At 39.8% G+C, this 14,493-nt stretch overlaps 1 protein-coding gene across 1 annotated transcript in view; it reads left to right on the top strand.

Moving 5' to 3' along the window:
• Positions 1-13,598, top strand: part of LOC148359069 (protein Spindly-like) — a 55,559-nt gene extending 41,961 nt beyond the window's left edge. Inside the window, exons 4-5 of the mRNA XM_088343989.1 lie at positions 12,567-12,665; positions 13,437-13,598. Coding sequence (XP_088200115.1) covers positions 12,567-12,665; positions 13,437-13,583 — 246 coding nt within the window. The 3' untranslated portion in view covers positions 13,584-13,598. The remainder of the gene's footprint in view (positions 1-12,566; positions 12,666-13,436) is intronic.
• Positions 13,599-14,493: the final 895 nt, after the last annotated feature.

The raw sequence follows: 14,493 nt of genomic DNA, 5'->3' as shown, positions 1-14,493 counted from the left end.
ATAAGGTTGCCCATGTCCTTTACGGCAGCTGAGCAACAGCTCTTTATGGAATTTATAAAGCCGTGAAATTAATTATAAGACAAAAAAATACGGAGAATCACACTTTTCAGCCTCCCTGGTAAGGTCTATTCAGGGGTACTGGAGAGGAGGGTCCGCCAGGAAGTCGAATCTCGGATTCCCTCCGGGTCGGGGAGGAGGTCTTGCCCCAAGTGGAGGAGTTCAAGTATCTTGGGGTCTTGTTCACGAGTGAGGGTAGGAAACGGGAGATCGACAGACGGGTCGGTGCAGCGTCTACCGTCATTCGGACCCTGTACCGGTCCGTCGTGGTGAAGAGGGAGCTGAGCCGAAAGGCAAAGCTCTCGATCTACCGGTCGATCTACGTTCCTACCCTCACCTATGGGCTTGAACTCTGGGTCATGACCGAAAGAACACGATCCCGGATACAAGTGACCGAAATGAGTTTCCTCCGCAGGGTGGCTGGGTTCTCCCTTAGAGATAAGGTGAAAAGCTCAGTCATCCGGGAGGGACTCGGTGTAGAGCCACTGCTCCTCTGCGTTGAGAGGAGCCAGTTGAGGTGGCTCGGGCATCTAATAAGGATGCCTCCCGAGGGAGGCGCTCCGGGCATGTCCCACTGGCAGGAGGCCCCGGGGGGCGGCCCAGGACATGTTGGAGAGACTATGTCTCTCGGCTGGCTTGGGAACAGTCGGGGTCCAGTCGGATGAGCTGGAGGAGGTGGCTGGGGATCGGGACGTCTGGGCTTCCCTTTTAACGCTGCTGCCCCCGCGACCCGACCTCGGATAAGCGGAAGACAATGGATGGATGGATGGATGGACAAAAAAATGCACAATCACTGTTTTTATGGAAGGGGAAAAGGCACAATTGTGCACTGGCTCAATGAAACTGCATTTTTTTTTTTTTTTTTTTTTTTTTTTTTTAAAAGAAACTTCGGAAAGGCATTCAGTATATCAGCGGTAGAAATTCTGCCTGCCACGCAGGTGGCCACAGTCTGATTACCGGCAAATGCGAAAAATTCTTTGAATATTTAACCAAAAACGATTTATTTTTCTTACTTTTTAAATAATGTTATTACATGTTTAATCCATGCCATGTCTAATCTAGTCATAAAATATTTTCATTTCATTGTTATCAATGACGATGAAGACCGTTCTAATTCTAATATACTTAATTATTTTATTTATTTATTTATTTAATTGATCCTTTATAAAGAACAAACTTCTCTTTCTTTTTTTCCAAGGGAACAGATGATTTTGAATGGGTCCTACATATTACCTTGTTAAAAACTTCTTTCATACCACTTTTGCGAGTTTTTGCTTCACATTTTCGAAACAGCATTTTAAAACCAGCAACAATATAATAATACATCAAAGCTCTGTTGGCTATTTGACAATAACTGTTACCATCTTGTAAACGCCCGATCTCGGGAATGTAAGCATGGTCGGGCCTGGTTAGTATTCAGATGGGAGACCGCCTAGGAATACCAGGTGCTGTAAAATGGTCATTTGGTGCACCCTCTGCTGCTGTGTCGTTCCCCCATCCTGGTACTATCAGTGAAAATGAATTTCCATAAGGGGACTAAATACATTGCATTATTATTAATTTACATTAAAGACGAGCTTCAAACGCCTTATAAATCATGTGGCTAAACCACAATAAATTGATCACATAAACGACTAAAAAATGACAGCTGCAATTATACAGTTACAGACAAGTGTGGCTTGGTTAAAAATGTTTGAGAACCAATGCTTGAGATATTCTCACATATATTACTAAACAGAGTACATTAGGTCGGGATATGAGTTGGTGTATGCAAAGTTAAATGGAAAAGAAATACATGTCTACCCTGGTTAGAAAACAGTAATTCTCAATATCAACAAGAAAGGTTATGTAACCACTATCCTGTCCAATGTCTTACAGGTACTTGGCTTACATCTTAGGTCAGGTGTTGGGGTTCGAGCTTTCAGGACAAAAGTCGTCATTACATTTTGTGTGATTCTGCATGGTGACCTTTGGAGAAGTCCTCCATGTCTGGCCGGTCAAACATTAAGATAATAATATCTGCAATTTAATATTTTGTCAAGTTGGTAAACACTATAAAATAATCTTACTTTACATTGGTATTTGTGTATACAGTGGCTTGCGAAACTATTTGGTCCCCTTGAACTTTGTGACCTTTTGCCACATTTCAGACTTCAAACATCAAGATATAAAACTGTAATTTCTTGTGAAGCATCAACAATAAGTGGGACACAATCATGAAGTGGAACACACTTTATTGGATATTTTAAACATTTTTTTTTAACAAATAAAAAATGAAAAAGTGGGTGTGGAAAATTATTCAGCCCCATTGAGTTAATACTTTGTAGCGCCACCTTTTGCTGCGATTACAGCTGCAAGTTGCTTGTGGTATGTCTCTATCAGTTTTGCACATTGAGAAACTGATATTTTTGCCCATTCCTCCTTGCAAAACAACTCGAGCTCAGTGAGGTTGAATAGAAAGCATTTCTGAACAGCAGTTTTTAGTTCTTTCCCCTGATTCTCAATTGGATTGAGGTCTGGACTTTGACTTGGCCATTCTAACACCTTCATATGTTTTTTGTGAACCATTCCATTGTAGCTTATGCTTTATGTTTTGGATCATTGTATTGTTGGAAGACAAATCCCCGTCCCAGTCTCAGGTCTTTTGCTGGTTTTCTTCCAGAATGGTCCTGTATTTGGCTCAATCCATCTTCCCATCAATTTTAACCATCTTCTCTGTCCCTGCTGAAGAAAAGCTGTGCCAAACCATGATGCTGCCACCATCATGTTTGACTGTGCGGATGATGTGTTGAGGGTGATGATCTGTGCTGCTTTTACGTCAAACATAACTTCTTGCATTGTTGCCTAAAAGTTCGATTTTGTTCTCATCTGGCCAGATCACCTTCTTCCACATGTTTGGTGTGTCTCCCAGGTGACTTGTGGCAAACTTTAAACAAGGCTTTTTATGGATATCTTTAAGAAATGGTTTCCTTCTTGCCATTCTTCCATAAAGGCCAGATTTGTGCAGTATACTACTGATTGTTGTCCTATGGACAGATTCTCCCACCTCAGCTGTAGACCTCCGCAGTTCATCCAGAGTGATCATGGGCTTCTTGGCTGCATTTCTGATCAGTTTTCTCCTTGTATGAGCTGAAAGTTAGGGGGGTGGCCCGATCTTGGTAGATTTGCCGTGGTCTGATACTCCTTCCATTTCACTATTTTTGCTTGCACAGTGCTCATTGGGATGTTTAAAGCTTGGGAAATATATTTGTATCCAAATCCAGCTTTAAACTTCTCCACAACTGTATATCGGACCTGCCTGGTGTGTTCCTCGTTCTTCATGATGCTCTCTGCGCTTTAAACAGTCTGAGACTATCACAGTGCAGGTGCATTTATACGGAGACTTAATTACACACAAGTGGATTCCATTTTTCAGCGTTAGTCATTTAGATCAACATTGAATCATTCAGACATCCTCACTGAACTTCTGGACAGGGTTTGCTGCACTGAAAGTCAAGGGTCTGAATAATTTTGCACACCCACTTTTTGTTTTTTATTTGTTAAAAAAAGTTTTACATATCCAATAAAGTGTGTTCCACTTCATGATTGTGTCCCACTTATTGTTGATGCTTCACAAGAAATTACAGTTTTATATATTTATGGCTGCAGAATGCTAAGAAAATCGCCATTCTCAGTTGCGTCGTTTTCAGTACTGCTCCGAGTTGTTCACGTCACGCGTTCTTGGATAATTCAAGATGGCGAATACAAAGATTAGCACATATTTACTACTGCTTTGAAAGTAAACTAATTCTGGCTGTGTCGCATAAAATTCGATCCCAAAATTTATAGACAGATGTAGACCAGTTAGCATATACATTTACCATTCTCAACCTTTTGACCCGAAACCCATTTTTGGGCCCTAGAATTGTTAAACCTCTCGTTTTGCTCTTGTAATTTGTTATATGAATAATGTCGCCAAACCATCGACTACATTCTTCTAAAAGGGTATCATACATATTTTCCAGACGTCACTGCAGTGTTTTGTATTTGGAGCTTTTTTGGAAAAGAGCAGCTTGTTGATTTACTCTTTTATGGCCGACAGTTAAAAAAAAAAAAAAGAAGCTGCACCATGTTGAGGCAAAAAGTAGTGGCTTGAAAATATTTATGGTGTTTTGAGCAACCATTTGACAAAATATGATTGGGTCATTTTAACATCTGTGTATGTTCATTGTAATATATTTTAAATGACTAATCATGTCTGCTCTCCATTAATGTATTTGGGAAGTTTTTTTTCTAAACAGTTTGGTCTGTGATAGTGTTGCCAGATACATCACAACAAAGTACAGTTGTCAGTGTTGTCAATGTAAGACAGGGAAATTGTCTTTTAAACATTTTATTACATGGGTGTCAAATTCATTTTAGCTTGGGGACAACATGGTAGAAAAATGTCTTGGTGGCCAGACTAGTAAATTAATGGAATAAAAAGTGTGTCCTAGCTGAAAGGCAGGGGATCCTTTTTGTTAGGTCACAAATACATTTCATTAATTTTTTTAGGGTTTATTTTCCTTCAATATTTTTTCCATCTTTGAGCTATACCATAGGTCCCATTTTATTTATTTTTGTCAAGTCAAGTCAAGTCAAGTCAAGTCATTTTTATTTGTATAGCCCTTAATCACAATTAGTCTCTAAGGGCTTCACAAGTTATTACATATAAGATTAGGTTACTCGTATGCTATAGAGTAGAAGTGAGTTTTAAGCCTAGATTTAAACATTTCCACCGAGGTTGCAGATCGGATCTCAGGGGGAAGAGCATTCCACAACACCGGTGCCCGGATGGAGAACGCTCTCGAACCAGCGGAACACTTCTTGGCTCTTGGGATCACCAGGAGACCGGCGCTCTCGGAACGAAGGCTTCGGGCCGGGACATAGGGGGAGATCAGATCTGAAAGATATGAGGGGGAGAGTCCATGTATGATTTTGTATAGTAGTAGGAGAACCTTAAAATCGCATCTTAGGCTAACAGGGAGCCAATGCAGGTTAGCCAAAATTGGGGTGATGTGATCGTACTTTTTTGTCCTTGTTAAAAGCCTCGCTGCAGCATTTTGTACCAGCTGAAGACTCTTGAGTCTGGTCATCGGAAGACCGGAAAGTAGTGCATTACAGTAGTCGAGACGGGAGGTAACAAACGCATGAATTATGATTTCCGCATCCGACTGAGAAAGTATAGGACGAATTTTAGCAATGTTACGGAGATGGAAGAAAGCGGTTCTAGTAATTTTCTTCACATGTGTTTGAAAGGACAGATCAGGGTCGAAAATGACACCTAAATTTTTAAGTGAGTCACTCTGTGTGATGTGGCAATTGTCCAAGTTCACTGCGGTTTTAGAGAATAAGTCACGGGACTTAGAAGGACCGATAACTAACAATTCAGTCTTTTCAGGGTTAAGACGCAGGAAATTGAGTGACATCCACTCTTTTATCTCAGTGAGGCAGGCCTCCAAAGTTCCACAGTTTAGTGTGGCATATTCCTCCATCGGGAGATAGAGTTGAGTGTCATCTGCGTAGCAATGGAAACTGATATTATACTTATGAATAATATCACCTAGTGGAAGCATATAAATGCTGAAGAGAAGGGGGCCAAGCACTGAACCCTGCGGAACACCACAAGTAACACTAAATGGCTCAGATGTCAATTCGCCATATTTAACGCAGTGTGTCCTATCTGAGAGGTAGGATCTGAACCATAATAGGACGCTTCCTGAGAGACCAATCCATTTTTCCAACCGTTCTAGCAAGATAATATGGTCCACTGTGTCAAATGCAGCACTAAGGTCCAGCAGCAGCAAAAGTGATGATGTGCCCGAGTCCATTGCCCGTAGGAGATCATTGGTTACCTTAATCAGAGCTGTCTCAGTAGAGTGGTTAGCCCTGAATCCTGATTGCATTGATTCAAAGAGATTGTTCTCGGACATGAAATCATTCAGCTGCTGTGCCACTACTTTTTCAAGTATTTTAGAAAGAAACGGTAGGTTTGACACAGGTCTATAATTACATAAGTTTTCTGGATCTAGGTTGGGTCGTTTCAGTGTGGGTTTAATGACAGCGGACTTAAAAGCAGCTGGAACTACACCTGAGGCGAGTGATATGTTTAAAATATTTAGAACTGAAGGTGCAAGAACGCCAAAGAGACCTTTGATAAGTGAACCTGGAAGTGGGTCGAACTGGCAAGTCGTCGGTTTGGCCGTATTCACCATCTGTTTAAGATTTTCGAGTGACAGTTCACTAAAACGGGACAAAATACCTAGACAGCCACCATGTCGTGCATCTAGAGATTTGAGTGCTTTAGTATGTGTTGAATTAATACTGTCTTTAGCAATTTCTTCCTGTATGCTTTGGATCTTCTTAGTAAAGAAGACCATTATGTCGTGGGCAGAATGGGTGGAGCTATCTGGGATAGTCTGTTGCCTTGTTAGCGATGCTACAGTGTCGAAAAGGACCTTGGGATTGTTCTTTTGTGACGCAATCACTTTCGAAAGGTAGGCTGATTTTGCAGAGGCCAGGGCCGCTTTATACTTCAACAAACTATCACACCAGATTTGATGGAAAACTTCAAGCTTGGTAGCGCGCCATTTTCTTTCAGATTTCCTGCATTCTCGTTTAAGGGATCTAGTTTCATCATTAAACCAAGGTGTGTGCGTCTTTTAGGTCGTGATTTATGCCGGATGGGCGCAACTGAATCCAGGGCATTGGCCAGGGTAGCGTTAAATTCATTTAGGAGTGGTTCGATGGAGCCTATGTAGGAAGGAAAGGACGCAACTGCTCCTGGAAGAATATCGGAGAGCTCAGAAACTGTGCCAGTGCTTATATTGCGTCCGCTAAATCCTTCAGCTTTTTTAACACTACTTTTAGCTAGCACCTCAAATGTAACTAAATAATGATCCGAGATAATTGTAGTACACGATAGCACCGCCATGTTTGAGGTTGAAACTCCTCGAGTCAGAACCAAGTCGAGCGTGTTTCCATCTTTATGGGTTGGCAAATCAACCAGTTGATTAAAACCAAAAGCATCAATTATGGACTGAAACGCAACAGTGAGTGAACTGAGTGGGGAGTTCATATGAATGTTAAAGTCGCCCATAATTATAATTTTGTCTGCGTAGGTTACTAGTTCAGACAAAAGTTCAGCAAATTCGTCTAAGAAAGTTGTGTATGGTCCTGGTGCGCGATAGATAGTTATCACATAGATTGACAATGGAGAGGACCTCATAACAAGAGCCTCGAACGACTTGTGATTATTAGAGGTACGAGGAGTAAATTTGAGCGTTTTTTCAGAAATGAGCGCGACACCGCCACCCTTTTTCAACGTGCGTGCTAAATGGCTGCTCTCGTAATCTGGGGGAGAAGCATAATTTAGAGCTAAATACTCATCCGGGCGTAACCACGTTTCACAGAGACCAATACAGTTAAGTTTATAATCGCGAATAATATTATCTACAAGTAAAGCTTTAGGAGCGAGTGATCTAACATTCAAAAGACCAAATTTTAGCTTTGAATCATTTGACTTAGCTGTAGCCTTTGTGGAGATCGTCACGAGATGCCGGTTGTGTGCGTTGGGCTTCGGGTGTCGGTTGACTCGCAGAATCGACGAAGAAATGATGGTTGGATTAGACAGATCTTCATGTCGTTGCTCCCTCAACTTCACACGCTTCCCTGCACGACATCCTCGCTTCTGTTTTCTATCTTTTCGCCCCTTCGTCTCTGATTTTTCTTCTTTTTCTTCGGTGGAGCGGGAAAGCAGGGCGAACCCGAGTCCCTTTGGAGCTCATTTGGGATGTCGTGGGTGGTATAGAAAGTGCCCGAAAAGTCGAAATTTAGACACCCACCTAGTCGGATGAGCTCCTCCCGACTGTAGGTCTTATTGGCCACGCATGTATCCAAAAAGGAAAGCAGGAGGACAGTGGTAAATAGTAGGATAGCCGGATAACAATCAGCCGCAACGAAAACTCGCGCCGCCATGTTGGAAACCGGAACCGGAAGTCAGTTTTCTTTTTGCTGGGATTTTTTTTTCTTGCAGTTTTGGGTGTGCGACTTATACTACAGCAAGAATTATAGGATCAATTATTCACACATTATTACAGGATATCTCATTTTACATGTTTTTTTTTTCACACTAAACTGCAAGAGGCCCGTGTTGAGGTTTGCAACTTTGTCGTGTTGTGCCGAAAAATGTCCCATCCGTGAATACCCCCCTAGCATAAGTCACTTGCACAAACATCCCTAAAATGATCTGCATTTAAATGATTACATATCTTATTTTTTGAGAAATTTAATAGAACAGAAAAGCAGATAATTTGCAACTTGTATAGAAATCACTTTTGTGATTTATGTGAAGCAAATTATTATGAAAAGGCAACTCTGAAGTGATGGATTTTGAGTCTGGATTTGAAGGTAGACAGAGTGGCAGAGTACCGGAGGTCAGGTGGCAATGAGTTCCAGAGGTGGGGCAGAGCGGCAGAAACCTGCTCCCCAAGTAGCTGAGCTGGGCGATAAAGGGAGGCGGAAGATCTGAGGGTATGGAATGGTGTGGCAATGTTAAGGAGGTCGGAAAGGTGGGGAGGAGCAAATTTGTGGATGGCCTTGTAGGTGTTTGTTGGTTGGATCCCTTAACCACTAGGGTCGTGGTGGGCACTATTTCCTTTGGTGTGACTTGGGCTACTACAGCCTGGTGGCACCCTTCGCTCCAGGGTGTACGAAAGGATTTTGTTTCCCAGAAGGACTGTGGTGATGTGATGGCGAGAAGGGGTTTTGGTGATCTATTTATCGTCCAATAAATATGATAATCATTTGCAGGTTTTATCAACTGCATTTGTTTAAAAAAAGTCAAAACAAATTTTATTTAATGTATCTCTTTTTGGGAAACTCATGCATGCTGAAAATGAAGAAATAGCATACAAACACTAATTTAAGTTCTTGATTAAATGATATAAAAGTCTGCTATTTATTTTCTAATGGAAATGTTTACCTCTATGTGGGAACATCACTGTTAGATTTCATATACCTGAATATTATAAAAATAAGCTACATATTCCTTAAACCTCTGCAAATATACCTGGATGTTTTTTTCTGTATCCCCTAAAACAATATATTTTTTAAGTACTCTAACACCGGGATGGGTTTTCTTATGTTCTCTGGTTGACTAATAGAAGTCGGCAAACACAGTTTGCAGTAGGTGATTTGGCAACATCCAGGCGGCATATTTCGAACCGCAAGTCATTGTGTGACATGATGCAGCTCATTTTTTTCTTTTGCTTCTCTCAGCTTTGCCTTGTATGCCTCTTAAAGTTATGTGGCGGGCACTTGGCCAACATTTGGCCCGCAGGCCATACGTTTGACACATGGGATTTAACAATATTGCACACTTACTCCGCAAATGGTAACCACGCTCAGAGATATGCTGTGGAACTACTGTCCTTGAAAAATACAATTATTTCAGTGATTTTTCAGAAAAAGACTAGGATGCTCATATGGGATAAAGGAACTGACTTTTGTTTTGTAATTCATTTAATTACACCTGCTTTGACCATTTTCGTGGCCATGCTTTGGTTATCCCCTTCACGTTCTGGCAGCCTGCAAGACTTTTGATAAACAAATACGTGTCTTTGGACTTAACCAGTCACTGGAATACGTTATGCCACATATAATTGGAAAGCTTAAACTTTTGGCATTCAAGATGTGATAATTCAAGAAAGTTTCAAAATTATTACACGGTCTGAAATAAAATACCCGAAAACTATAAAGCCAGCTTAACTAACCCATTACGTCTCGTGGCAGTCATCAAATTCGTCGAATGTATGCAAAAATGGCTTTGTTACACCCAGAACAATCCAGAGACTCCAAACATGTGAAATATTAATTCCAAAACATGATATTGCTGACAGAATAAAAAAACACAGCTAAAAGCATGTCTGCTACCTTCCTTTTTGTGATATGTTTGTTTTGCCCCAAAACTCCTTTAAAAATAAACTGACTAATAAAATTCCTAATATGGTAGTTAGCCTTTAAACTTTTGATGAAAGCGACTCTCGGGCAATAAGTTTCTTTTCATGGTCAACAGCCCGCGCTAGCCTATGTAGGCCTGTTTAATAAAAGGGAGATTACATACAGTAGTTCCGAATATCTATAAGCTAATTGCCACATTTGTTCGCCAATGAAACTCCCAACATAATTGTATGCCATTTTCCGTGGCTATTTTCAAATCATCGTAAAAATTAAACGTATGCAAATAAATGATTGATTAATTTTACACACCATTATTGTGCGGAAGTATGTACAATCATTGATTTGACTTCTAGTCATATGAGTGGTTTTAGTGTTTTAGTGTTGTAAACAGGTCATCTCCAAATGGCCACTTTTGGAAACGCTTAAAACTGCAGCTTGGAAAATATTTAAAATACAATGTTGGGGGTTGGGACATGTAGCAGTGTGATGGTGGATAATTATGCCAGCTCCCTTTAAACGAGGCTCATGTTATCAAGTTCAACTCAACGTCAACTTTATTGTCAAATGTGTTAGATGCACAACATACAGCACAGATGAAATTACTTCCTGTTCCCCACGTGCAAACATGCATTAGATGAAACAATCCTAATCACAAATAGCAGGTTAAAAAAAAGTGCATATAAAATATATAACGTTGAGAATAAAAGCATGTGCAAAGTATAGCCATAATCTAGATAGTTATGCGTTTATTTGGCAGAGGGCAGAGGGGCGTGATGGGGTAGGGTAGGGAGAGAGTTCTGAGTCCTAACAGCCCGATGGAGGAAGCTTTCCTTGATCCTACTAGTTCTAGCCCTGACACTGTGCATTGTTTTCCCCTGATGGAAGCAGGTTGAAAAGGAAGTGAGATGGGTTGTGTCACTTGCTATTCTGGTGGCGGGTGAGGCGGAAGTTTATGATATCCAGGAGAGGTGCAAAGGGGACACGATGACATTTTCTGCTGTTCTCACTACTGGTCAGAATACCCTGGATGTGGCCTCCGTCGATTGAGAGCATGATGGGGGGCCAGGGCACTTTCCTGAGAAAGTACAGGCGTTGATGGGCTTTTTTTGTTATGTCAAATGAATGACAATTTTTTGACCTACAACTTTTTAAACAATTGGACGTGTACTATATAAGAGACATTATGTATTGGTCCTTGCTGTTAAAATCAATATAGTCTTTAATGAAATATTTTTATTGTTTTAACCTCTATGAGGTTCTAAATATTATACATTGTCTCTTAGAGATGATCAATCTAAAAATAAAAATAAAACCTTGGAGATCAGGGGTCGGGAACCTTTTGGACTCAAAGAGCCATAAAAGCAAAAAATATTAATTTTATTTTGGGAAAGAGCCACACCATATATTATGAGACAAATTTACTAAATTGCTAAACCCGTGCCCCAGACAAAAGCTTAGTCTTCAGCACATTTATTTTTGATGATTTGATAAAAATTATGAAAAGAGAATAATGCCAGAGCCCCTGTCCCAAAATCAACAAACATACCACTTTAAACTTGTCTCTTTCTTGCAATTACTCAAGATCGGTTAAACTCATTTTGACCCTTTTTTTTCATACATATTGGTTTCAAAACCAGATGCAAGCAGTTGTTTTGTGAAAACGTGACAACATTCTGCAAACAGGGAGCCTGGTGTGCTTACTTTTGGCGCATACGGAGTGGGGCGAGAGATGGGAGGGAGTGCTTGCACTTTTTGCATAGCTCCACCCATCCCTCCCACTCACCCAATCAAATGACTAAGTTCTCTTCCGGTGTTTTGGCATATTTACAGTTCTGTGGATCTTAAGGTATCTGAACACTGAACACAGATTATATAGTGAACTTTTATAGAAAGGATTCTTTAGCGTTGTACAGCCAGAACAAGTTTTTTCCCCCTTTTTTTGTGTGACACCTTGACTGTAAATTGTAGTGAAAAACGTGCCCTATATATACTGCGAAGTAATGCACTTGTATTTAATATTGGTTTGGCTTTGCGTGTACCTGAGTAGAATAGATTTTCTCAAGTTTTGAACAGGATGGAGAACTTTTGCACGCAAATTTGTCTCTGAGCCACAGATACTCATAGAAAGAGCCATATAGGTTCCCGACCCCTGTTGTAGATCGTATACCTGCTTATCCAATGACTGATTCCATTAAGATGACAGAAGAGTTGCCTCACACTTATAATTGTAAAATGTAATTTTTAATAATAAGCAGAAAAAAATCTGTCTTGGACATATTTCTCTTGTCTAAGGTTGTTGAAGGGAATCTTTTGCATTACTACAACACTATGATAAGTATAGAACGGCAGCAGAGGGCTGGAGAAAGATCTTATTTGAATATCTGTAGATATTCTTTTTGTAATGGAAAAAAAAACGTTTTTCTTTAGCCATTTGATGCTCATTCAAGCATGTGTTTTAGAAGTCTCCACAGGTGATAAAACAGGTGTTTTAAAGATGGTTCTGAATTTTTTGCTTCCTCTTTGTGCCACAGAAATCTCGCGAGGTAAACCGGGAATTACAGGTCCATTTGGATAGTGTTCTACAACCAGCCCAAGATCCGGACAGCAAAGGAAACTCCTTATTTTCTGAGGTAATAAAATCATTTGAGCAAAGCAAAGCAAAAATTAGGTCAACTTAAAAATTAGCTCAATTTAGTATTTTCGTCAACGTTTCACATGATTGATATTTACACGATCATTTAAGAGACACAGATTTTTCTGCAGAGACAAATGAAATGGTTGCACATTGTCTTTAAAAATGAGTACATCAAGTCTTTGAAGGGGCTTTTAGAGGTAACTACAGTATCTGTCTTTTGACCTACTCTACTCACGTCAAACTACTTCTGACCATTGCCAACAGGTGCTCTTTTATTCCAAGCAGATGATCATTTTTCCGAGATTTCCTGAAAGCGAGGCAGGTGTTAGAGTAGTGTCTCTGATGCCTTGTTTCAACACACACACACACACACGCGCGTTACAAATATATGAACCTTTGTGACTGCGGTCTTTTTGACAGAATTGTGTATTTTCTCATGTTTGGTCGCATGTTTGTGGGTTGGTGAAAGGAAGATGAAAAAAGCCATGTCTGCAAATAAATAGTACCCTGGTGACATTGTCTCAAGTCATGTATTTTATTTTTAAAATCATTTTTTAATACTGGTCAATATGAAAATAAAAACTGTTTTTCTCGATCAATCTCGATGAATGCCAGAGTTGGAATGAGATTAAATGCTATCTGAGTAAATACACTTATAAACTGTTTTACAAAAATGTATACTGTGAACAATTCTGAAACACATATCTACTGTATCTGCTACGATGCCTTCAGGCTGATAAGATTTTCTGTCTTCTTTTCATATTAGTTGGAGGATAAACGTGTTGAGATGGAGAGAAAGTTAGTTGGCATGAAGGTCCAGTATGAGTCACTTCAAAGTCAATATACTTTAAACACTCAACAGTTGCAACGTATGAAGGTACAGTTCAATTTCTTTGTATTCTTAGACCAATGAGTTTGTGTTTTCCGTACTTTGTGTGTATCAGCAATTTAGTGTGTATCTGCGTGTAGGACTTTGGCTGGTGTTGATTTGAAAGTTTAACCTAAACCTTCCACAAAAGGCCAACAAGTTAAGCAAATGACAAAAACATGACAGTGACAGTAGATATTAAGTGTCCCTGTGTATATGGGTTTTTCAGGGCTGATTTAGATTATTACTATTGAAAAGAGAATGATAACCGATATTTGGAGCCAATATTAATTTGTGTTAAAAGCTTAAAAATGTATGTAAACATTTTGAAAGTTTACAGTAAATTAAAATGTCAAAACAACTATCATGTGCAGGAAAGAAAATGAGGCTTAGAAGAAACTCATACAAAGGTACACAAATAGCTGTATAATATATATATTTTTTTACAATAGAAAAAACGTCAATCCAACCTACATGACTCAATTCTCTTAAAGGAAAAGTGCAAAAGCAATGGAAATTAAGATATTTGTGTGTGATCTCAAATTGAAAAGTGTGGGCGCTCCTGTTTTAGAACGAGACAAATGGACTAATATCATCATGTAATTTCATGTAATATCACATATATATATATATATATATATATATTTATATATGTGTATGTATGTATATGTGTATGTATGTGTATATATGTGTATGTATGTATATATTTATGTATGTGTATATATGTATGTATGTATGTGTATATATATACAGTGGAACCTCGGTTTTCGAACGCCTCTCAGTTCGAACAAATCATTTCTCGACCAAAAATTTCGAGAAATTCTTGCTTCGCTTTTCGTTCAAAGTTCGAACGCCGGTACGCTAGGGTGCGATGCTGAGCGGCGTACGGGTGTAGATCGTGTAGATTGCCCCCACCCCTCTTGAAGAACTGTTATGACGTGCGCGCGCACTTCTT

The sequence above is a fragment of the Urocampus carinirostris genome, chromosome 9 (assembly GCF_059441175.1).
Source record: "Urocampus carinirostris isolate Australia breed hairy pipefish chromosome 9, RoL_Ucar_1.0, whole genome shotgun sequence".
NCBI classification, from domain to species: Eukaryota; Metazoa; Chordata; class Actinopteri; order Syngnathiformes; family Syngnathidae; genus Urocampus; species Urocampus carinirostris.
The sequence above is the reverse complement of the archived record's forward strand: the minus strand, read 5'-3'. Positions and strand labels throughout refer to the sequence as shown.